The sequence below is a fragment of the Chanos chanos genome, chromosome 3 (genome assembly GCF_902362185.1).
Source record: "Chanos chanos chromosome 3, fChaCha1.1, whole genome shotgun sequence".
Taxonomy (NCBI): Eukaryota; Metazoa; Chordata; class Actinopteri; order Gonorynchiformes; family Chanidae; genus Chanos; species Chanos chanos.
The window spans coordinates 36,673,432-36,699,651 of NC_044497.1; the positions used below are offsets into that span (position 1 = coordinate 36,673,432).

The 26,220-nt window shown below is 41.2% G+C and overlaps 1 protein-coding gene across 1 annotated transcript; it reads left to right on the top strand.

The window, feature by feature from the left end:
• Positions 1-785: 785 nt before the first annotated feature.
• phactr3a (phosphatase and actin regulator 3a) lies at positions 786-26,169 on the top strand. The gene is made up of 12 exons (XM_030767807.1): positions 786-891; positions 13,409-13,570; positions 14,459-14,614; positions 15,760-15,966; positions 16,115-16,331; positions 18,425-18,567; positions 19,114-19,267; positions 23,963-24,018; positions 24,586-24,647; positions 25,212-25,352; positions 25,583-25,663; positions 26,014-26,169. The coding sequence occupies exons 1-12, from the start codon at positions 786-788 to the stop codon at positions 26,167-26,169; spliced, it is 1,641 nt and encodes a 546-aa protein (XP_030623667.1).
• The last annotated feature ends 51 nt before the right edge of the window (positions 26,170-26,220 follow it).

A 26,220-nucleotide genomic window follows, 5' to 3' on the forward strand; every position in this document is an offset into this window, starting at 1 on the left:
TATCGATATTTTTACTGATGGATTACTTTGGTAGCATACTTTGCATTGTTCGCCAAATGCAGGCCTGTTGTGTACCCGGGCCTCCTCTGTTACATTTGTCATGCTCAGATTTAGTGAATCACAACCGTGCCTTTCACCGATAATGGGTAGTGTTAAAAAAACGACAAAAGAGGTCATTAAACTATTTCATGAAAATAATTTAATTTCAATATATGCGTCTGTTTCGATGGAGTTTTTGCTCTTCGAAGTTTCTTTTCCTGAATAAATAATTAATTTGTTGAATTTTTTTTAACCTCTAGATCTCACCCTTATGCTCGATTCATCACTTTCCCAATATGTGCATCTTCTTGTAATATACTTCACTGCCTGCAGTGTCACTCTTCTAACGCTGAGCCTGTTCTGTGAACGTTGTAAAAATGACTGGACTACATTCACTTAACAACAGAACAAAAAGCGAAGAATCATTCCATCGCTATCGTTAATGAAAAAAAGACCTCTCCTATTTTGTGACGCATGTAGCTTTTGAATGCATAAACATGGACAATTTGGGCTACAGTGACATGTAGATACACTCCCTCCCACATATTCGGGCAGACACACACAAACACACGCACACACGCTCCATCACACTGTACGATTCTCTGTCTCAAGCGCGCTTGCCTAGATGCTGAAAGCGGTTGTCAGACCGAATCACGTCCACTCTACCGCTGGTTGGAGCTGACCTTGGCTGCCTACTTTACAGGCTTTTCAATATTTTATTCCTTAATTCGCTGTGTGCTATCTCCATGGCTGCCTCGGACGCAGTAGATAAGTGCGTTCTGCAGCGAGGCAGATCACAAAGTGACCCGAACATCCTCACCGAGTCTGGCATCGATCTAGCACGCGGAGCAGGTAAGCTAATGAATTTTTTTTTCTAATTGTCTTGCGATTCCACTAGAAAAAAGCATGCTGTAATTGCATGTCTTGAGTGCTGAAACTAAATCCCTTTTCACATGGTCAGTGGATTCCAAGTGGATCTATAATCAACACAAATACCTTGCCTATGCAGCATGGGAGATGGAGGAGGTTAGACAATTGAAATAAACGAATTAGGGTGAATTTGATATGGTTTTAAACCCATCCATCAATGGATGTACCTCTCAAATGGATTACTGCAGTCTGTACTTAAGAAGCGGTTTTATTTTGCGCTACGATGGATTCAATTGGTGAAAACAAAACACCGAATCACAGTGCACATGCCGTGCAGCTCGTCGCTCAATATGACATTGCTTCTGTCTAAATGACAAGACGCAGTATTTTCTCATTATATTGTCCGTGAAGGCTATGTTTTTAATGTAAAACGCGTGTTCGTGGGTCTTTTGTTTTAGCCTGCGCTATAGAATACCCTCTAACCATCAGGCCGGCTATGCACTAGTGTCTTGATAAATATACTGTAAGGACCGTTCTCCGTCTTATTTATTGTGACTACCGACGTCTGGTTTGTAAGAAGGCTTCGATCTCTGACGGCCTTTATTCCCACCTAGCACATTCCAGTGGGTCGACTACACATTTGTTGCTCGGGTTCTGAACGGACCCAGTCATGTTATGTGCCACTCTGTGAGAGATCGATAAGGAGAGATCAGAGCGAAGCATCGTTTGGCTAGGTTTCCAGTAGTTAATTAATGCAAGCGGTCATTTCTTTGGCAGCACTGTGGACTTAGAGTTCCCCATACATTATTGCTTAAAACAAAAGAATTAAAAAAGATCAGACTGGCTCTGAAATTAGGATTGGGATGATAAGAGGTGCAATATATATGTCTGTTGCTGCGACTTGGTAAATACATGGACTATATGGTTATAAAGGTATGTCCAAGTTGCGTAATAATTCCTTTTCGGTCATACACAACACTGCCTATTGCAAATACATATTAAATTGATTATTTTTGGATGTTTATGTGTCGATCTGTTTATCTTTTCCATGCCGACTTGAAGCATAGTGAGACGTTAAGGAACAGTCTAGGATTTGGTGCACAGACTGTGTTGACATGGTTACTCTCAGTGCTGGAACTCTGGCCTACCCTGGCTGTAGCAGACAGAGTGAAGTGTGAGTAAGCCTCTAAGGTATGAGTAAGACTTACACCATGACTGAATCAGTTCTAGTGACAGTGAAGGGCTGCTCCTCTTTACCTCTCTGATCAACACTGCACAGAAGTGTCATTCTCCTCCCACTCCTGCCAACAAGCGCTCACTTACACCATAGCACTTCACTTTAGAGATGCAGAGGAGGTGCAGGACACATCACTGTAGAGATACTTTATAATGAAAAGCAAACAGTGCTTCTCAAATACAGTGAAGAATAAGGAAATACTGTGAATGGCCAAATACATTATAAATAATTATCGCTATGTTGAGATATCTTCGTTATAGTGTTTTATGTGTTGTGTTTTATCTGAAGGACAGTCATCCTTTTCCATTCTTCTAAGAAAGTACATACAGTGACTGATTGATTGATTAATAGATTGACTGACTGATTGATGACTGATTAATTGACTAATTGATTTACTTGTTTAAAAAAAATTAAATGTAGTATCAGCGTCACTGCGGAGACTTTAGGATTTTTTTTGTTGTTGTTTTTGTTTTTTGGGCTAAGGTGTTACACCTCAGGGTACATCAGCAGTGAACTGCCTTGAGCAGTCAGACCAACAGTAGGATGCAAACCAGTAATAAATAGTTCCCTGAATGTTGAGTGAAATCACAGTGACTCTGGATTGTACTACTGTCTACAGCACAAATCCATATTGTGATTTCTTAAAGAAGAAAATATATTATGGAAAGTCACCCTGCTTCCAAAGTAGTCTGTCTGGCTATTTTTGTGGTGATTAGAATTTAAGTGTTAATATGCGTTGTCTAGATCCAGACAGCTTGTTACACTCCAACACACAACCTTCTGGTGACAGGCCTTGTTCTCTTTCCTTTAGACCATCAGGCAGAAAGCAGCTGAATTTTAGAGCCAGATGACGCTTTTTGGAATTAGCTTTGATATATTTCCAGAGACGGCTGTTAATGACTGGCCTTTGGGTTTTTAGGTAAAGCGTCTCGAAATCCTTCAGCTGAGTGTTAATTAATTAAACGGTCAAATACAGTGCTTGTGTAATTCTTTCCCACACACTCAACATTTATTGGCAGGTACAACACCTTGTGGAAGGCAATAACCAAGCATTCCTCATCTATGCTTAGTAAATGCTTTTAATATTTATAATGATGAACTAGTTTTCCCTTCAAGATATCTTTAGCCAGAACAGTTTTGTTGATGTCAAGCCTCTCTGGGTCTTTTGTGTTTTTATTTGTCATGCTGTTCTGTTTTTCTTGTACTAATTTCCACATTTTTGTGTCTTAAGAGGCATAAATGTCTCATCTCTGTAAGTTAATTTGACATACAATTCTCATTTAGAGCTCTCAGTCTTTATAACACTGTTGAAGCAGGTCTTAACAGACTACACCAGTTAAGACTTCCTTTTCTGCAGCCCCCTCTCGGTTTATCCACGCTCTCTCTCTCCCTCTCTAGCTATCTATCTAGCTTTCTCTCTCTCTCTCTCTTCCTCCCTGAGTGGACTATGCACAGTTGGTTGTCACCAACTGACTAATATTTCCAGCTATATCATTCATTTTATGAAAAGCTTCTTTGTGCCTGCTCCCACTTCACACCTCCCTAAAGAGTGACACTTCTCCCACTCTGCCTCATGCATGCTCAGCTTCCTCCCATTCAATTTAAGGATCAAGATAAACCCTTTTACTGGAACATCCTAAATGAATGAGAGTGAGAGAGAGAGAGAGAGAGAGAGAGAGAGAGTGAGAGAGAGAGAGAGGGAGAGAGAGAGAGAGAGAGAGAGAGACAGAGAGACAGAGAGAGAGAGAGATGTCACAGAGGAACATGAGGAACATTAAGACCACACAACTGTGTGACAGGACACTAGTCGATTGCTTTTTTTTTTTTTTTTTAAAGCAAAATATTAATTCAAATGATCCCACTTCCCAGAAGAAACACACACACACACACACACACACACACACACACACACCCACACAAACAAACATTTATTGGTATTGTCCATTACTTGCCGTATTCTTCGAAAGTTCTTCCTAATGAAGTTTCTTTTAGTCATTTGGCCAGTAGAGTTTGGAAGTCTCTAGCCTTGAGTATGTCATAGACAGTGTAAGGATCAGAGCTGTGACACAGGACCTGATTGAGACCTGCGGTGTTACTGCGTGCTAGTTAGCTTAAGCACAGTCTCAGGCAGGATATGAGTCATCAGCTTGCTTCCAAATGGGTGGATGAGAGGGCTGCTTCACTGGAGCCTTGTCCAGCTGTTCTAGGTGTTTGTGCAGAGACAGCTGGGGTCCAGAGACAGGTTCTATTTATAATTTAGGTTTATTTAGCTTGAATTCATATATTAATATATAAGACTAACGTAAATGTATTTGTTAAACTTGTATCTGAACAAAATAGTACTAAATTATTGCAAAGATTATATTTTATATTTTATTCTTCTGCCCACAAGTATATTAATAGAAAAAAACATTTCCTTCTCAAAATGTATTCTGAGTCAAGTAGTAGGATGGTGACATGAGAGAATGAGATTTTCTCTTTCAAACTAGATTTAAAAGCATAAGGATAATCTTATGAGATGTCGTGAACAGAGAAAAAGCAATATCAAAATGTGAACATGAAACACGAAGACACATATTAATGTGTCAGTGAATGAGTTTGTCCATAACTTTGATTCATTGTAGTAAAATACTTACAAATGTAACATGGATCAAGAAACAGTAATATTGAAAAACACACCAAAGCATACAACAGACATTCACATATACATTCATACACATATACAATACATACACATATACATTCACACAAATGAAGATATGTACATATACTTTACTGTTATGCAACCTGAGTAAAATTCATCCCAGCCTCATCCTATTGCTCTCTACCTTGCTTATGTCACAAACTTACATCTTCCACATCATGGCATCATTCATGGTGTGTATCAGTATATGCAGTTGCAGGACAGCGCCAGACTGTTGCACACACACAGACGGAGACAAGCCGTGGCCTTGTCACACATAGTTCACTGAATCCCAGCTCCCTTCAGGCGTGAAAGAGAAACACAACATCACAGCTCATTCTCTCCCTGGAGGGAGTACAGAGAGCAGATTAGGTGTTTGACACACACAGTCTTTTTTTAGTTTAGTGGGAGAGAGGCTGGCAGGAATGCAGGAGGTTGTATGACACACACACGCACATACACAGAGAGAGAGAGAGAGAGAGAGAGAGAGAGGGAGGTATCATTGCAGAAATCAACCCCGTTGCACCAGAATGATTCTGAGTGACAAACTTGAGTAGATCTAGTCTCTCTCTCCATACACTTTACTGTCCATCCAAGCTATACATCCAGTCTTTGGAGAGCACAGCTTCAAAAGGGACAGGCTCTCTCCTCATTCTTTAGACATGGGTCTGCCTTTTAGAGAGACCAATTATGCTTCCCATCCATACTATCTGTGCACTCAGTCTTTGAAAGAGTGCTGTTCAGATGGAAAGAAACCTCTCTTCCTCTTTCTCTGTTCTTCTTTTCCTTCTCCTTCTCCTTCTTCTTCTTTTTCTTCTCTCTCTCTCTCTCTCCTTCCTCCATTTAGAAAGGGATAATGTCACCTAGGAGGAGTGAAAAGGATGAGCTCACGTCAGGCTCCCGGATAGATATGATCTTATTATGCTCAATTTTCTAACCAAAGGTCAGAGACCACAGCAAATATAGTGAGTTGCATCAGGTTTTTTATTTGTCCTGCAGTTTGGACTGACTAAATAGTAAATATTTAACAAAAAACCTGATTTAACCTGAACCTGATTTCTCATTTATTACCTCTGTTACCAGTCACTCACATGGAAAGAGTCTGTTTAGTTTGCTCTTGTGCTGTTGTGCAAAGCTCAAAGTGGCTGCACATACAGTTGTCAGGTAAACAGTTAATGAGGCCATGAGTGTAATGGTGCCTTCAGACAAAATGGGGTGGAGTGGAAATAGGATGAAGGAGAGAGTGAGAACAAAAGAGGCAGAAAGAGATAGCAAAATACAGAGGATATGAAGGGGAAAACGAAAGAGTGTAAAGGAGGAAGAGAGAAGCAGAGAGTGTATGGAAGGGAGGGTGAGCAGGCAGGGGGATGGCAGGCTGACAAAAGAATAATGAGTAGAGGCAGAGGTGGAAATGACTTTTAAGCAAGTCACTGGGGAGTCTGTGTCCAATCGCATGGAGGGCAAGTTTGTGTTTCATAATCCCATATATACAGGACAAATCTGGGACAAAACTGTCATATGACATCAGAAATAAATAAAACCATGCCTTTTTAAGCAGTTCAGATCTGAAAAATGTCTCATCTGCTCAGATATATATATAAAAAGCAGCTATAATGTAAGGTGACTGACCACATAAAGAGGCAATGACGGGATATACATGGCACAGCCTTACTCTAGATGGTGTCATGTTTCAGCTGTATCATGCATAACTAATGTTAAAGGCTGCCACTGATTTCGTTTGGTGTTCACACACACTAGGTAAATGTAGTCTTTGTCACAGTCCTCCCATTAGTCACAGCACATGCTGGCTTTAGGAACAGTACATTGTGCATTATTAGGTTTTGTATAATATAGCATGTACATGTAGCATATGCACCAAATAATATTTGAATTTTTCTATCTATGTCTGTAGAGCCCAATGCAAAGACTCATTTATTTTGGTGGTGATAGACAGGGAGAGAGAGAGAGAGACACACACACACACACACAGGGGGAGAGAGACAGAGAGAGAAAGAGAGAGAGCGAGCAGATTTCAGCACCACAGAGAGCGACTCAGTATATCAGTGTTGTCAGTGCATTTTCTGGCCTGTCTGAACATTCACTGCTTGCTTATATTGTATTTGTATCATGCATGTGTGGACTGAATGCACATGCTCTTCATTGAAAGAACACAAAGCTTTACTGTACATTACAAACTTACCTTAGGATATAACCAGATTAAAAGCACTGTTTTAGGGAGGTGTTTTTTTCTTTCTTTTGGTTTTGTCCTTATATAAAGTGTTTGTGTTAGATGTTATGATACTGTGCACTGATTGATGTGAATATGAGGTAATTATGGTGATCAAGGACTTCTTTTCTCCTACACATTTCCTCTTTGTCTGCTGGATAACTGGGAGAGGACTCTTTGTATTGACTCTTCTATTTCTTCCCAGCTGAATCAGCCACCAGGGGTCCTATGTGCATGAACTCTTAAATAGTCCACACATGTGAATGTGTGTGCTTTTATAAACCCTTTTTTTTTGCAATTGATCTAATTCAGAAAAACACAGACAAGCACATTCCACTTGAGAACAATCCCACTTGATCCTGGTTGATTTTAGAACCTCTGATTAAGTTAAATCCAGGCTATTCTAAGATTCTCAGTCAAGTAAACATGTCATTAGGAGCTGAGGATGTTATTGATCTTAACTGAACATTCCATTGTTTCCCAGGCTAAAATTCTGTTGTTGCTTATACAACCTTACTGCATTGCTCTTGTGTTCTGCTAAAAAAAAAAAAAAAAAGAAAAAAAAAAGAAAAAAAAGAAAAGAGAAAAGGAACAGCATTAACTTAAGAGAGCCCAGGATCCTTACTAAAAGCTGTATATTAGAAGTCCCTGAATGGAGCTAAGCAGATTGAGATGTAGACAAGGTACAGCATGTGTATAATCACATGAGTGAAAAATGAGGAAATCTTCACAGAGATGAGTGTGTGTGAGTGTGTGTGAGTGTGTGTGAGTGTGTGTGTGTGTGTGTGTGTGTGTCATTGTGTCTCCCTCGCAGCGTCTTCACCATCATAGCTGTTTCATGGTAAATGTAGTAAATTGGGAGTTGAAGTGTTTACTTCAAAGGAATTGGATTCAGAGGAGAAGCAGGATAACGAGGATGGCCACTCTATTGATAACCACTCTATAGATGTACTGCATCTCATTCTGTATGCAAACAGCTGAAAGTAATTTGAATGATACTGGTCACAACAGTAACATAAATATCCTCCTAATAATACAGTAAAGTTTGCAAGAATTTACCAGATTACACAAATGTGTGTAGAAATACTTGTATGTATTCATCATCATGAAAATGGTAACATACAGCTCTAGATATTCTGTTTTCCACATCAGTACTTACCTGATTGTTGTGTTTTGACAGTAATAACTAATATTTTCTAATGGTAGTTCAGTTGTGAGGGAGTGACTGTTTTGAATTACATAAGAGTGATCTGCATGAAATCCTGATTAGCAATTATTGTTTGTAAATATACACACAGTGTATTTTATCATAAATACTTATGTCATAAGCACACTACTTTAGATGTGTTTGTAGGTACTGCTGTTGTCAAGACCAGCAGTTTGCTGTGGTTTAATGAAGCAGTTGACATTGTCTCAGTGTAAATCTAAATATGTGATTTGTAAAATAGAATATCTGTCGTCCTTTCAAAAAGTTGCTGAATGCAATGCAGGTGCTACCTGCCCTGATTGATTACTGACATGTAATGTCAGGACCTTTTAGCTGGTCCCTGAGTTTTGAGACTGAAGCCTGGGTCCCTGGTGTTTCATTAAAGCAAAGACCTGGCTGTCAGAGAGGAAGCAAATACTCCACTGGCCTGGTAGAGCAGCGTGCTCTAGTTATGGCATCTCGTTGTGGCTTCTCTGGAGGCGGTTTGTCTGTGAACAGATGGTGGCACAGTTGTAGTGCCAGGGGGCAAATGATGAAGTTACGCTTGTTCAGAGGACAATTAGTTTAGATCTCTTCGACAGAATCACCTAGTTTTCAATCTCAAGGTTTTAGGTTTGAGTTTTCCAAGGCAGAAATCAAAGGTCCACAAGAGTGAGAAGGCTCTCATAAAAAAGTTCAGCCTGACCAACTCATCACACAGACTAATGAAACGAAAGCTGGAATATGAATACTGATAAATATTTGAGATAAATAATGAGAAAAAGATTGTCTCAGTTTTTGGGATATTAAGCTAAAAGGGTGATTGGCAAATAGGAGAACATGAGGGAAACCCATGCTGGATCTTCAGGCTTCCAGACCAGATCAAAAGCATATTTGATTTTTAGTTATTATTAATTCAACGGACATGGTACCCAAACAGTTTAGTGGGTCAGAGTTAATAAAAAGACATCTAACATTCCTTTTTGATCTATAAATATGAGTTTAACCTCTCGCTCACCCTTACTCTTTCTCTCAGTTTTTAAGTGTTGAACTTAGAGTAAGTTTATGTCACATAGGTTAACCTCATTAGCTCTCTCAAATCAGTATTGCTGAGCTCTTGACCTAAAACATAGTCGACCCCATTTACTTTTATGGCAGTGACCAGTCTAACCAGAGGAACTAAAGCAAAGAGATCATTAGAAGGTGATATGACCATTACCACATTCACATTTATGACAGGGAACATGTGTATCTTGTAGCAGTTTTTTTTTTCCATAGATCTATGACTAAACTTTTCATAGGGATGCTGATAGGGGTACTGTTGTCTAATCATAAACCAAGAGAAAAGAGTTCAGGTTGTCTCTGATTCGCTAACATGGTTGTTATTGTGGGACTGCTGTTATGGTTTGTGTGCTAACGGAAAAAAAGAGACCAGGACCAGTTGAGACAGCTTCAGATTGTAGCCTCTCCCAATCTGTTTCACTGATGAATTGAGCAGTATTCTCCATATCTCCTCTCATTCTCTGGGGTGACATTACCATAATAGCCTCTTAGCATTTACTGCTTACAAACTGGCTCAGCCAATTGCTGGCAGTTATAGCTTGAACTCCTCTCTCTCTCTCTCTCTCTCTCTCTCTCTCTCTCTGTCTCTCCCTCTCTCTGTCTCCCCCTCTCCCCTCTCTCTCTCCCTCCCCCCTCTCTCTCTCTCTGTCTCCCCCTCTCCCCTCTCTCTCTCTCTGGTTGTGTGTTGATGCCTTAGGAGTCATGAACAGTACATGTATGGAGGTCTGGTCTTCATTACTAAAGGTTCTTTTTAATGTCCATGAGAGGTTTATTTAAAAGTTATTTTGTCTTCAAAGAGTGACAGAGGTATAGACTAAAATCTTGGAAAACACCCTGAACAAGAGTTTGTGTTTATCAAGTAAATATGAATGGGGCTACAATAAGAATTATGGGGTGCTATTGTATTTTCATGAGTCAAGCTCTCCTGCTGAGTATTCAGCAGCTACCAGTGACAAATTGTCTCTTGTCAGATGTGTAAAATGTTACTATATCAGATGTTTAATATTCTTTCTTTCTGTATATGTAACTTGTGCGTATGGACTAATGTAAGCTTTGATAAATGCAGAATGTAAAGAAAGAGGATCGTCTGACCATGGGTTTTGCTGACACCACTGTGAAGTGTGTGTGTGTGTGTATTGTTCTGCAACATTTACAGTGAGAGCAGGGCGGTCTTTCTTTCTCGACTGTCTGAGGGAGTCACTTAGGCCTCTAATCACACAGAGATTCACCATCTTTCCCTCCAAAAGCATCTCTTACTCAGAGGACTACAGTAGGAGTTGAGCAGGTTCACCAGACAGACTCAAGAGTCATTGTTACTTTGGAAGGCCAAAGGGTGATTTAGGTGGAAACAAGAAAAGCTGGGTGAAATTTGCATAATTTGTGATGATGTAAAATTGAGTTGGCAGAGTGATTTAAATTAGTTGTGAACTTTGAGTGCATTTGTTTTTTGATGACGTTGAAAAAGGAAACAAATGTTTTTTGTCAAAAAAAAAAAAAAAGTTACTTTGCTGTTTTGCTCAAATCATCTTTGTGTGTATTTAAGATTGGTTTTATGATTTATATATGTCAGTTGCTCTCTCTGTCTTATTCATATTGTGACTCTGATGTCATCTTCCATGTCCAGTGGCTTGTTTTCTCATGTCTTGGGAGTACATGTGAGAGACAGTGTAGGTTTCTGGAGATGGCTCTGCGCAGTTTTGTTGCTGTTGCTGGCACTGCTGCTGAGTTGTTTGACTCCTGGTCCTTTCTCTGACATGGTGTCGTTGTATGTGCTGACTGATCTAGGTGTGGCCAAAACGCTGTGCTTTGCTCTTTTTGCCATTCTTCACATCAATAAATGCTTTCTCTTCAGTATGCACTGACAAATTCCCAAAGGTGCACAATACAGTTGTGATTCTTCCCATGCTTACGGTACTGCCATAGCATTAAAGCACAGACTGTCCTACCTATTATATATTGATATTTACCGCAGTGAATTGTTATGAGTCATTATATTTAAAGTGCCACAAATGAATGCAGTAGCATTGATCCATTGACCAAGTCGTCCTCTATGGTAAGCTCATTACGGGCATATTTAATATTAATACATGTGTGTCGTCCTACTTTTAAGGCTTTAATAAACAATCAATAGAAGTAAAACAACATATGCACGTGTTATGTGCTGCACCATGTATCCTCCTATCCTTTTCCTCCTCTCTTTCCCTCTCTCTTTCTCTCTCTCTCTCAATTCCTCTGTCTGTCTCTTTGTGAAAAATGGAGGCAGAGTTGATATACGTTCTGAATGGCTTGGTTGTGATTGGCTGTCTGGCAGGAGCTCCAGCCAGCACTTCCGTATAGCAACAGACCCCCCGCCTCCCCAGACCACCCCTCCGTTCCTCACCCCCTCCTCCACTTCCCCTTCTTCAGCCCTCCTCTCCTCTCAGCAGCATGCAGGGATGAAACTCCGCCTCAGAAAGGGGCTCCTCTGCAGCAGCAGTAGCAGCAGCAGTAGCAGCAGCAGCATCTGACGCTGTAACCATGACGATGACAGCCAGAGGGTGTGTGTGTGTGAGAGTGTGTGTGTCTGTGTGTGTGTGAGTGTACATGTGTTGGGGGGGGGGGGGGTGTCGACCTCCTCGAGTCCCCTTGCAGTCCTCTGTGTGTTCTCTTTAGGGGCTTTTACCTGCATTTGTTCAGTTCTGAAAATGACAAACACCCTCATTTGTCCCATTGGTCGACTGTCCCATTTTGTCCATCCCTCCTATCTAGAGGTGGAGGATTGGAATGTTTGTGCGCATGCGTATGGTGTGGTGTGGGGTGTGTGTGTGTGTGTGTGTGTGTGTGTGTGTGTGTGTGTGTATGTGTGTTCAGATCATACAGAGGCAGTAGCAGCACACACAGGGCAAGAGTCTGTGATATCAGCTTGGCTGGCTGCCTTGCCTCGCCGCTGCCCACTCTTCTATTTTGGTACATGGGGTGCCTCACTGAGGTTTGACTCACCCGCTCTGTGAATGGAAGCTTTGCTGCCTTTGAATATTTAAACATAAATGTCTTGTGTCGAAATACACTATCTTACACAGTCTTATCTTTTTCTTTCTCTCTGTTTTAAAGCTGACACTTGGCTGTACAACAAATGGAAAATGATAAAGTGCCTGTGCATTGGTTTGTAAGAAAATGATTCATTGTAATTGGGATGAAGTCCTTTGTCTATGTTGTGGAGCTGCATAAGACCTATGTGTTAAGTGTGCTATGAAAGTACGGCTTAGTGTAAATGAATATAAAATAAAAATAAAAATATCAGCGGCAATACCATGACCTGAAGGCAAGAGTATTCCTTCATCCATCCCTCCTTCCCTCCCTCCCACTAGATCACATTAACCAATAGTCACACAAATCTGAGCAGCATGTAAAAGACCCCTCCTAGCCCTCCGGCACCAGCCTGAGTCTCAGGCTCAAACTGCATTACATCCTTGAGAGACTAATTTGGATATGACAGGAGAGACACACCCCATAATGAATGTAACTGTTACCCTCTTAAGAAGGCAGATACACCAAGAATTTATTCTTTAGGCAATGAAATCATCACATCTGTAAGAGGTGATCACTCTCTGATTCAAGTGTTCAGTACTGTGTCTCTTGCTTAGACCACACTATGTGATAACACAGCAAATCGCACATGTTAATTTGTTTAGATGAAGATGTCATGACTCTTAACAGTAACATGTTTGGCTTGGTTCCAGATGTCTAGTCTTTGGGAACAGGAAAGGAGAAGGCGCAGAAAGGAAAGGAAAGGAGAGGGAGCAGAGAGGAGAGGAGAGGAAAGGAGAGGAGAGGAGGGGAGAGGAGTGGAAAGAAGGTCATTTAAGAGGATTGAAAGAGAGCCATGTTGTAGTTTAGAGGTAGATAGCCTTTCTGCCAAAGGTCAATGTTTCCACTCCTAATCTAACAAGGCAGGTGGTCCTCAAGACCTTGATTAACTGAGTCAAGGATGTTTCAGTTGAACTGGAGATAAGGTCAATACGACTGCATCTCACCCCCTTGACTCTTTGAAAAGTCAAAAGTCAAATCACGCCCCATCCAATGTGCTTTGCTGTAGTCGTGACCCTTATGTGACCTGTCTGACAGATGTGATGGACCAGCAGAGGGTGCTGTGCTCCAGTTGCCTGGTAACCGGTGTGCATACTCCCCCTATCCGCCGCAACAGCAAACTGGCCACACTGGGACGCATCTTCAGACCCTGGAAATGGAGGAAAAAGAAAAATGAAAAGATGAAGCAAAGCTCCACAGGTGAGAGGCCTTTTTGGAGTTTCACAGCCTTGTTATGAAGTGTGATCGCATCACATTCTACTCTTATTTTGAGTGGTGTCCATGCTTGTGTGAGAGAAAATTAGCATCAGGAAAAGGGGAAAAACCCAGACAGTCAGACGACAATGGAATGCACTAGAAAAGGCAGAGACATCATTATGCAACACCTGTGCTAACACTGCTTTCTGACTGGATTTACAGAAAATGAGATTCTCAGCTGAGATTCTTCCACGGAGATGCTCAGGCTGCTGTAGTCATTAAGTCTCTCCAGTGTCTAATGAACACTTCACTGACATCGCTTCCCTGCAGTCCTTAGTGTGCTTGCATTTTCAGGGCCCTTCATCCACCTCTCTGCAAACCAGTTTGACGGTCTCATTTCAAAAGGGAGTAGGCTCTCTACTCTCACCCCTTCAGTCCAGCTCTGTCATTAGCTGGTAGTTACTGATTTGCTTAAGCCTGGATTTTTCAATTGTGCTGAGATAGCGCCTACAGCAAAACAATTCTAATCATTAATTTACATCATCTGAAAATCTGTCATAACTTCTCATATTCATTAAACATCTCATCTGCATCTTTCTAACAGAACTGCACTGGCGTAGCGAGAACTACTGAGCCATGCACTGACTATAGTTCTCTCCTGATGAGGAAACATAGCTTCTGTTTGGTTTGACCATGACAGACTATTTCTCACTTAGTCAGATAACTCGAGCTAAAAGTCATAACCCACCAATAGAAAAAGAGCTAAATGACGTCCCTATCAGACAAGCTTGACCTCAGTCATCCAGCTGAGTGAGAAATTTGGTGTCTTCTCACTAGCGCAGCATCCTCTAGTTCAGATTCTGTTGATCTGAAGGTATTTACTGTTTACAGATGTGGCACTGGCCTGTGGCCTTCATTCACCAGACCCTGGCTCTCCCATCCAAGGAGTGTCAGATACAGACATGAGGCTTCCCGGCTCTCAGGCTCCCATACTGAGCGTGAGCAGTATGGAGTACCTGAGTTCAGAGCAGGACAATCTCCCCTTGGGTAAGACCATTAAGTTTCTTATAGTTCGCAGTGAGAATTATAAGAACTGTGACGAATCTATGACACACAGGCTCTGAGTCAAAGGTGTTATTAGATTGTCATTTTGACTAACTGCCTCCCGCCGTCAACTCCATGTGGAAGGCTCAGATGATGATGTGTGTGTGTGTGTGTGTGTTTGTGTGTGTGTGTGTGTGTGTGTGTGCTTATTTTAGAATGAGACGAGGAATGTTGTTATGTTGTATGGAACAAACATGTGACTCATTTTCATGGTGAGCATTTCCAAAGGTGGTAGTTTTACCCTGCAGTAGCAATCGACAGAAATCTGTGGGTGCGATGTACAAAGACACATATGATCTAGAGCTAATGCATCATGTGCTTTTTTTTTTTTTTTTTTTTACCAAAAAATATGATTATGTCCAATGAGGTTATTGTCAGAGAATATATCAGAGAGTAAAAATAAATTGAATAATGTTATGTATATGTGCCTTAACGCGCTAAATTCAGAACCCCCCAAAACAGTGTTCTGGTGTTCAGAATAAGAGAGCCTTAGATTTTTACTGCACGTAAGACATACTAATAAACTTAAGCCGCAGTACTGTGCACCTGTGTGTCGTTGGCTTACGCTGAACACGTGAGGAAAACAATAAGTACAAAGAATCCAAGGGTAATTAAAGAGGCCAGACTTTTCACTTTTATCCAGGTCACATTTAACAGTCATTACTTTGTTAATTCACATCCAAATGAGCTGAAATGGACTTGAGCCTCGCTTCTCCATATTAATGATTTCAGTACCTGCGTTTGTCACTAGATGGCAACAGACTTGCTTCAAATTCTTGATATTCTATTAAACATGTATAGTGTATATAAAACAAGTTATAATCCTTTGTTTTTGAAAGCCTAAGCCATATAAGATAGTTTGATCAAAGAGCAATCCTTGGCATTTAAATTCAATGACAAGGAAAGAAAAATCATTCAAAATTAAGTTAAACTGTGAAATTTATTGCTGAAATCTTGCCTGTTACGCTGCCGTTATTGTTGACGTTTAAAAAGGGAGATGCTGTTTATGAGTGAACATAATGAAAGTCCTTTTCAGTTTTCAAGCTTTGCAGTCCTCTAGTGAACTGCATATTGGTTTTTCCTTTAAGTGCCTGATTCTACAGAAGAAAGTGAAATGACAGAAGAGCCAGACCCACAGGAGGATGAAGAGGATGAGAAAGATTCAGCTTCCCTAGATGATCCCACTGTGGGTGCACAAGAGAATGAAGAGGAGCCTGAGGAAGACTGTGAGGAAGAGGCACCACAGGGTCATTCCCCGCCCAGCACTCTGCCTCCCCAGCTGAACAGTGAAGAAGGTACGTCACCCATAGAGACAAGTACCCGCCATGCTGTGTGAAAAACTGTGTTCATTTTCTATAATTTCTCTCTCACTCTCCCTTCCTCTCTCTCTCTCTCTCTCTCTCTCTCTCTCTTTCTCACTGTTTTTCTTTCTGTTCTGAACAGATCCATCTAAATCAATTACGCCTCAGCCACAGACAAATTCGTATCTCCCAAAAGACCCCTCCAGAGCTCCTGAGGGTCCCAGCCCCATCTTGCTGAGGGGCCCTTTCTCCAACGCCGTGGGCTCACCCCATCTAGGCACTATTCACCCACCACTGCCCCCTAGCTGCATTATAGAGGAACTACACCGTGCCTTGGCCACAAAGCTGAGACAGGACAGGTCAGAATCCCCATCTCTTTCAACTGTTATTTTTAAGCAAGTGTAAAATCTTCAACAATGAAATGCATCAATAATGAAGTGTGTGTTTTTGTAATGTTCATATTGAAATATCAGTTTTGAGCAGTGAATAGTGTGGAAGACTGGAGATGCTTCTTTGGACTGAGTGCAAAAAGACATATATCCCTACCGCACAATACATCATTACTCACTGCGTTTATAATTCATTCATTGAACTACACTTCATGGTCAGCCCGAAATGTTCCCTGTCTGCAGCATACTCTTCCTTTAACTGATGAAGCACAGCTTTAAACAACTCTTAACGACCTGATGTTGAGAAACTGTAATTATTATAGTTAAAAGGTCAATATGGGCACTAGTCACTGCTCAAGTGAATTATTACATTTACTGAAGTAGCAGAATGGCCTAGAAACATGCCTTTGGACTCTCTAGAATAGCCGTGGTTGGTATTACAGCCGTTGCAGTATCAGTTTACATTATGGTTTAGAGGTCTACACATGGTGTAGATATGGTTTAGAGTTGTACAGATTTACAATTTTACAATTTAGTTATTTGGCAGACGCTTTTTTCCAAAGCGACTTACAATTGGTGCATCAGTCGGATTTCTAATACCTTCAACAGAGATCAAATTGCCCTTTCGCATTGCGCCCCTGGAATACTTTTACAAACAGAAATACAAGACAAAGGTTTTTTTTTTTTTTTTTTTTTCCTCTAGGGAAGGGAGGTTAGGCATTGGGGGAAGGGAGGTTAGGCATTGGGGGACAGGTGTGTTCTAAAGAGGTGGGTTTTCAGTTTCCTGCGGAAGATGGTAAGAGACTCCGCAGTCTTGACTGCATGGGGGAGGTCGTTCCACCACCTCGGGGCAATGGCAGAGAAGAGGCGTGGTCGGGAGGAGCGGCTGCCGGGTTCCCGGAGTGAGGGGACCGTCAGTTGTCCGGAGGACGTGGAGCGGAGGGTCCTAGTTGGGGTGTAAGGCGTTATAAGAGACTGAAGGTATGATGGGGCAGAGCCTCTTGTGGCCTGGTAGGCCAGCACCAGTGTCTTGAACTGGATGCAGGCTGCTACCGGAAGCCAGTGGAGTGCAGTAAGCAGCGGAGTGACATGAGAGTGCTTAGGGAGGTTGAATACCAGGCGTGCAGCGGCGTTCTGCACGAGCTGGAGCGGCCTGATGGCGCAGGCCGGCAAGCCAGCCAGTAGAACGTTGCAGTAGTCCAGGCGGGAGATGACAAGCGCTTGGACTAGGAGCTGGGTTGCCTGTTGCGTGAGGGAAGGGCGGATTCTCCTGATGTTGTATAGGGCGAATCTGCAGGATCGTGTGACTGCTGCGATGTGCCTGGAGTATGTCAGCTGGTTGTCGAGGGTGACGCCAAGGTTTTTGGCTGCTGAGGTGGGAAACACCGCAGATCCCTCGATGGTGATTGTATTGTCGATCGCTGGGGAGTTCTTAGCAGGAAAAAACAGGAGCTCTGTTTTCTCCGGGTTAAGTTTGAGATGGTTAGCAGACATCCAGGAGGCAATGTCAGCTAGGCAGGCTGCGATGCGAGGTTGAACCTGGGAGTCAGAGGGGGGGAAGGAGAAGAACAGCTGTGTGTCATCAGCGTAGCAGTGGTAAGAGAGGCCATGGGTGGAGATAACCTGGCCAAGTGATCTGGTGTAGAGGGAGAAGAGGAGTGGACCAAGTACTGACCCTTGTGGGACACCTGTGTGTAGAGTGCGGGTGGAGGAGACCAATTCCCTCCAAGAGACCTGGTAGGAGCGGTCAGACAGATAGGACTTGAACCATGCGAGTGCAGAACCCGCGAAGCCCAGCCCAGCAAGGGATGAGAATGTTACATATAGTGTTGATTTCAGCTTGTCTCACAGAGATATATTTGTAAATACCATTCCTCTCTCTCTCTCTCTCTCTCTCTCTCTCTCTCTTTCTCTCTCTCTCTCTCTCTGTTGATCTATATCTATATCTGTATCTATATCTATATGTGTGTGTTTGTGTGTGTGTGTGTGTGTGTGTGTGTGTGTGTGTGTGTGTATGTGTGTATGTGTGTCTCTGGCTGTTCGTGTGTCTCTCTCTCCTGCAGCACAGAGAGGGAGCCAGGCAGCGAGGTAGAGAACAGGAAAGAGGTAGAGGAAAACAAAGAAAATGTCCACCAGGATCACTGTTTTACTGATGCCTCTGGACTCATCTATGATCAAGACAGCTGGAATGAGTCTGTTATCTCTGGTGTGTTTTTCATCATGTCATATGTCATAGCCAACACATAAACATTAATGGTGAATGCAGTACACAGAGGTCTTGTAATCTTGTGTAAAGTTTCCTAAACTTCTGCCATGGCTTAATACTGAAGTCAGTATATATTAGTTACAATACTACCTTGATTTCAGATGTTACAATTGGTGTAACCTGTTAGTAATTTCCATGACTCTGTTCAGACAACCTTCAGGCAAAGTATAATACAGTCAAGTGTTCCCACTTATCAGTTACTCTCATGATATTGAGTAAATGCTTTCTGAACTGAATTTATAGTATAGGAGAGTACCACGAGTTAGTGTCATAGTGTCATAGTATCATGTTCATTAAGTGTAAAGCAGGGGTTCATGCAATGTTATTTAAATTCATTCAAGCAGTGGATTTCACCTCTGTGTATATCATGTGTAGCTGAGTTGAAAATGAGCTTATCTCAAACACTGGCACAGTGCATTGTTTGTCTCGTATGATATAAATGGTTTCTGTGTGATAGATTTCTAACACTTATGTATGTGTGGTCAGGAACGTTGCCTCGCAGAATGAGGAAAGAGCTGCTGGCAGTGAAGCTACGCAATCGACCCAGCAAGCAGGAGCTGGAAGACCGGAATATATTCCCGGCTCGGAGTGACCAGGAGCGGCAGGAAATCCGACAGCAAATAGAAATGAAGCTCGCCAAGTAAGACAGCTCCTCCCTTTGTTCTTCCACTTCTTTTCATTTTTCTGTTTTTCTCCCTCATTGCTGTCTGTCGCACAAAGTGTGGGGCTGTAGTCTTATTTGAGATGAATGCAGAGGGTGTCCAGATTACTGAGGCCTGAATGTTCTCAAATCTAGCAGCTTCACAAAAACGTCTTGGCTGTGTAAAGTCAAGAAAATGCCTTTTTTTGTGAATGATAAAAACTGAAAACTTTTGTTGTTTTATTGAAAACCCTGTTATTGACTGTTGTCAAAGATTGTTATTGGTCCATGAAACCATGACAAAGGGATCTTACAGCCAAAAAACTTGCACAATAAAAATATTATTTTGCAATTAGTTTTGATCAAGCCAAACTATCTTCTTCCTCAAAGATTGTGCACTCAGCATGCCTAACTCCGGCCACAACGGAGGCACTGTTGAGTATTGTTTGTGTCTGATAAGGTGAAAGTTGTGTATTATTGCGTTTTAGATCCAGTGTGAGAGATGGAGTGTAATCTGGATAAGATTAGTGTTAAGAGACACACAGTGTAGGTGAGGATTAGTTGGAAAGGTGACAGAGTGGATATGATAGGATCTTAATGGATTATCCCTCTTTGGCTTTCACTGGCGTGATTGGTGCACATGAACTTGCAATGAATTTACCTTTGTTGTTATAATTTACAGCATATAACAACCTCACAAAAATTCCTAATGAAGTTATTACTGAATGTCCAGTCAGATTCCTCTGTCGGTACTCATGACAGTCTGCTGAGAAAAGGCGAAATTAAATTACGCTGAGAGTCTTCAGTTTACCTCCTTGTCAGTCAAGTGATAGCAGCAATTGCAGAATGAGCAGTATCCTTTATTGACAACACACATTTGTAAATATGAATCAGTTCTAAGTACCCAAATTATTGTGTAGTGAGGAACTCCACATGGATACAGTACCAGAATGATTCTCAGTGGAAAACTGAGATTTCTAACTTTAAAAAATGGATTGTTGTGGGAAAGTCATTTGTGAGAGACCTTCAGTGGGAAAAAAACATAAAATGTATTGGTCCTGTGTGTATTAAATATTCTGCCCTGAATTAACAAGAGTTTGACTGAAGTTTTGAGTGAACTACTAAGAGCGCTTCATAAATAGATAGATGAATAGATAGCTTACTTTGTCTTTTTTGCTGAACAATGTTTTACAGTTGGGTTTTCTAAGACCATATAGACAGTGGTAATCATTCAGGGTCATGCAGCGATATGGTGAGAAGGTTGTGAGCAGTGACCTTACGGCTTCAGGCACTGGCATGGTTAGTTACACTCTTATGTAATCAGCCACGGCATTTCACACCACTAGGAACACCATTCTCCTCTGAAGGAATACAGTTCATCTCTCCAATGGTTCCTCGAAAATGAAATCTATTGTCTATTCTTAGCCAGGAATGTTTTGGTCAGGCACATACTAAAAAAATATCCCAGGTTCTGTGTTCACATATAGTGACCGGAGTCTTCTCACTCTACGTGTGTTATGTAAGACAGAAGACGAAATTACTCTTCCCTAAGACAAAGGCTAACAGATAAGTGGTAAAGAACCTCTTAAACCAGTGCTAAGACAATGGTCTTAAAACAGATCGTTGGGCATTTTGTGCGTTTCCCTGTATAAAGTAGGTGAGTGAATTCAGACCATGTCTGTCTCACACTTAAAAAAGCACTAGACAGACCTGCTGTGCTGTGCTGAGATTAAGGTCTGTCTAGAAGATTATGTCATATTTGTTCACTTCAAAAGATATTTTGCAAGAATCAACTTGTCTTTCCCTCTTTCTGTGTATTACATCATAAACGGAGTGGTTGTGAGTTGCTGTAGATTCCTGTGACACACTGCTCTTTTTCAGAGCAGGGAAGCCCAGTTATATTTAGCTGAGTCGTGAGTGAGAGCTCAGTCCCTTGGGCATCCAGCTGAATGACAATACTGGAGAATCTTACAATATTGCTGATGCCTTGAAGCGGTGAGATTGAAGGTCTCATTTTCTTTCCAGTTTGAGCCACGCAGAAAGAATAGCCATCCTCAGTGCTGCAGTGACACAAGGACTCGGAACGCTGCCTTTGCTGAGCACACGAAATGACACTGTGACAGTTTGTTATTGCAGAGTGTAATGGCCTTACTATCTATAGCCTGCTTGGTACTGCAGTTTCACTGAGGCAAGATACAAATGCTGCTATTTTAATGCACCAAAGTGTTGAATAATACATCGGAGAACAAATGCTTGGAGTGTATCTTCCCCTCCCACAAATCCGCATTGTCTGCCAGCGATGAGGGATAACAAAAATGTTGCTGATACAGTAGGAAATCAGAACAGTGGTGAAACAAATGAAATCAGAGGTTTCTTTGTTAATAGAAGATTTTTTAGGACAAAGAAGTCGTGTCAAAAACCAACTGAAAATGCGACCCATAGGAAAATGAATATAAGAGTTGCCTTAATTATCATGTTTTGGAATGTACTTCATAGTTTTGGAAGAAAAAATGTGACTTTTTTTTATTTCTGACTTTAGTTCGGATTGTCTTCAGCTGTGTTCTTTTGACACAGTGAAGAACAACTGTGGACTCTTTTAAAGTGCTTTAAAAAATCATTTATATATTTTTGAGATCTGCTCACAACTGTATATCTGATTATTCAGATTGGTTTTTTTGTACAGTACTACATAGCCTTTGTATGTTTTTCTTGAAGCATCATATTCGACTGATAGAGCTTGGTATTATCCATACGTAACAGAAGAGGAGTAATATATCAGTCTTGTGAAAGTAGATCTCTGATCCAGAGAACTGACTGTTGAAGAATACTATACCTGAAATTAGAAGAGCATGATGGTGTTATCAACTGATAAGAATTCATCCAGAGAGGTAATGGGATGCATCACCAATAAACATCTCTCTCATTTCCTCTCATCTTAGAGTGAAGGAAATACTTGTGCATAGATTTGCAAAATAGATGAAATATGCAGCCTCTGTTGTGATGCCTTTTTCAGTAAGTGGAGTGATTTCCAACATGTTTGGAGAGCTTGGCAGTTAAAAATTTAGAGTGGTTATAGTGGAAATTTTCCAAGTGAAGAGAAATGGCTTGATGTAAATGAAATCAATAAGCACATTGATAAATAAAGTATCAAGTGAAAATGTGACCACAGGATTATTGACTAGGGTTTAAAGAGTTACAGAGCTGTCTTGAGGGCCATTGTGTGGGAGGCACAAAGGCCAAATGTGACTGCCTCTGAAAATCTAGTCATTTCTGGGCGTGAATTGAACTGATTATCACCTCCTACTCTGCTCAAAGCCAGTGCCTGGCTTTGGTCATGACCTGCTCTTGTCCACATTCAGATAACTGCTCCCAGAGACTGTAGTTTAGGAAAGACAATGGTTATCCTATCTCTCTAGATAAAGACTCTACTCAGTAAACGAAAGGAATAGTATATTTTTAGGAAAATCTCAGCATCTTTCTTTGTTGATGAGTAACAGTATCACAAATTGGTGACACTCCTATTTGTCGGTGTGATTTCAGTTTATAAAGGTGGGATCAATTAACATATACCATTAGGTAATTAGAATTATGGTAATCTGTATGATCTGATAGGTGAGTATTTTCCTCCATGATGAAAGAGATGGTAAAACATGAGACATTTGAAGTGAAACCCACACAGCCTAAGGCTGAATATGAAAAAAGCCCCTTCCACAGATCTCTTTTGTCTCAAAAATTTTCCACAGAAACCCCTGTTGCTAGGCAACTCAGGATACAGGTCAACAATATTCCGATGGCTTCCAATTGCTTTGGGAGGGACTCTCCATTTACAGCTCATGAAATATTAATACTGGCACATCTGCTGGGAAGAAATGAGTGGAATGTTTCACTGTCGCTATTCATGCCCACATTATGATGCATATACAGTTACCAATTACAGTTTCAGGCTCGCTTCACAGTAAATAATTGTCAGACATCTGCAGAATAGACCGAAGAGATAATCACACAAAACGCATTCACCTAAACTGCACAAGACAAACGCGGCCACCAAGAAATAATGGCGAGCGTTACAGTTTTTGTTGTCCTGTAGGCTACCAGGATATGCTGGAATCAGTGACTGATCGTTATCTTAGTCACGAATATGATTACGCGAAATCATCAAAATTGAAATTTCCCAGAAATATCACGAAACGAGAGTGAGTGGGGAGGCAGTGAGAGTTAGTCTGGGAATCACTCACGCACCGCCCTACAAAAAAAAGGATAGAGGAAGAGCTCAGCCCAGCATGCCAGACTCCACTCAGTCGAGCGCATGAACAGAACAGCAGATACGGCGCGCGCATCATTTCTAACAATAACTATGAACAGTTATTTTAGTTTTACTTAGTTATGTGTTATATTGATACCTGTAAGAGTAAGGTAACGTTGGTGTGAACTGAAAACGCAAAGCGGACAATACAGCTGTGAAGCGCACAGTTTTTGTCTATCCAGATGTGGAGCGTATGTAGAATAAGGCGTCTTAGTCGGGTTTTGGACTCTAGATGGAGAGATTTCGAAGTTCCCTTTAGAATCTCCAGACAACGGACTACAGTCACTGCCTTTAGAGATCCTGTGTTCTAAACGCTGATTTTTTTTTTTCGCTGGCTTTATACTTTGAGAAGAGGGTATGGTTCAGAACGTAATACTGGTATTTCTTCGCAGACGACTCAGTCAGAGACCGGCAGTTGAGGAGCTGGAGAGCCGGAATATCTTGAAACGTAAGTGTCATCACAGACGGACGAAGGAACTTCTGCCAAAGTCTTAGGACATATGCAAATATCTTACTAAATAGCCCTTTATTAGTATTCGTACCATTGGATACGTTGGTCATGATGTCCTTTTATGTCATTGCAAAGAAGTGTTTCAACATTAAAGATGTGAAACTTTATGAAGGAAAATTTATTAATCTCCAGGAACTTAACGCATCTCTACTTCAGTTTATTCTCTTTGTTTGAATCTGACTAAGAACTGGAAAATAACATTATCACTGATTTTCCAAGTGAACATTCCTAACAGACAGATAATGTGATTTGGAAAATGTTTTATTTTGGGCTATTAATGCATCTCAAGCATTCAGACCTACTCTTACAAGTTCTTATATTTATGTCTGAATAGAGCTAATGATCAAAATATCACTGGAAATGAGTTAAGTTTGTTTTTCAGCTAAAAGTTATCCATGAGCTAAAAGAATACTGACTGCAAGACTACCTTTATTAACTGTGTCTTTTGAAGCAGAACAGAAGTCCCATCGTGTCTTGATTTTAATGGCTTTATTTTTTTTCCAGAGAGAAATGACCAAACAGAGCAAGAGGAGAGGAGAGAAATCAAGCAAAGGTTGAACAGAAAGGTAAATTATAAGTAACACTCAGACAAGTTTTCACAATCCTGAATGCATGTTTTACATTCTGTGCAGAGTACTGCCATGTGACTGTGAGATGTATTAAATGTGTTCCTGCTTTTGTATGGTTATTCCATGTCAGCTCAAGGAAAATGTAGGCCTATAATTAGTATGAATTTGTGCACCATGAATGTCTCTTAACTAACCATTAGTGGAAACCGTAAATTGTGGCTGTGAGATCCAACAGTGCATTAATGAAACAGAGTCTGGGATTTTTGAGACAAAAGGCATGTTTGTTATGAAGCTGGACTAATCATTCAGCTCTCATAAATATTGTATCTATACTTTTAAAAATGTAAAATAATTTGTTGTCAGAAATTACACACACACAAATTTATGTATATGAACAACAGGATCTCAAGTTTCTGTGAATTCTTCCAGGACTGCATGTCCAAAATCTTCAACAAAGTATAGTTGCTGTTTCAGTGAAATGTGATTAAAAAAAAAACTTGGTCTTATCAACTGAATAAATGTAATTTCTTCCCCTTGTTTCTCTGTCCATTTCTCTCGTAGCTCAACCAGAGGCCCACAGTTGATGAGCTGCGAGACAGAAAGATCCTTATTCGTTTCAGCGATTATGTGGAGGTGGCCAAAGCTCAAGATTATGACAGGAGAGCAGACAAGCCCTGGACAAGGCTGTCAGCAGCAGATAAGGTAAGTGCAGATCAACACCCAAAATAGGTCAACAGACTTTTAATAGACATCTCTGTCAAGATTTGATTTTTCTCTTTAATTACCTGATTAAACACATACCAATGAACATGCCCCTTCCTTCCATCCAGTTTATGACCTTTGATTCTAGTAATGCCCTTTCTCATAGGCTTAGTATTTCTGATTGGCAGAGGGATTCCCTAAAATGTCTTTTTCCCCCTCAAATTCCACAGGCGGCAATTCGGAAAGAGCTGAATGAGTTCAAAAGCACTGAGATGGAAGTGCATGCCTCTAGTAAGCACCTAACAAGGTCAGTAAGTGTGTTGGTCTCTCTCTCTCTCTCTGTCCGCTGCACGCTCCTCTTGCTATTTTTAGCATGCCAGCCCGACCATGAGGCTAAAGATAGCTCTTCTCTCCTAAAATGACTGCTCTTCAGCCCTCCTGAGACAGTCTCTGCACAAGAAAGCCAGCACTGACTAAAAATGACAAAGTGCTTGCCCTTGAGTTTTTTTTTTTTCCACCAGTCCTCAGATCTGTGTGTAATAATGACCCCAGAGATGCTGAGTGCCTCTCACTGCAGTGCTGCTAAAAATAGCTCCCTGATTTTGCTCTTGAACCAAACGGCAGGGATACAATCAAATTGTGCAAAACGTGCTCTCATAAGAATGTCCACCCCATCCCGCCATCTCCCAACACAGGTTTCACAGGCCTTAAGGAAACTTTCTTCTGTGAAGAAATAACACTGGAGCCAACGTCTGAACCACTGAAATCCTGGAGGAGACTCCTCCAGTTCCCTGGCACTGTCCATGGGATGTGCTGATTCTTCCACTGCCCTGACCAGGAGTGGGGAGCAGGTTTTGGGCATGGTGAA

Excerpts from the sequence above, each read along its gene's own strand:
- phactr3a (XM_030767807.1), top strand. The coding sequence starts at position 786 with ATGGCTGCCTCGGACGCAGTAGATAAGTGCGTTCTGCAGCGAGGCAGA. Across the intron at positions 13,571-14,458 it reads GATGAAGCAAAGCTCCACAG|ATGTGGCACTGGCCTGTGGC; the intron begins GTGAGAGGCCTT and ends TACTGTTTACAG. Across the intron at positions 24,648-25,211 it reads AGCAAAGGTTGAACAGAAAG|CTCAACCAGAGGCCCACAGT; the intron begins GTAAATTATAAG and ends TTTCTCTCGTAG.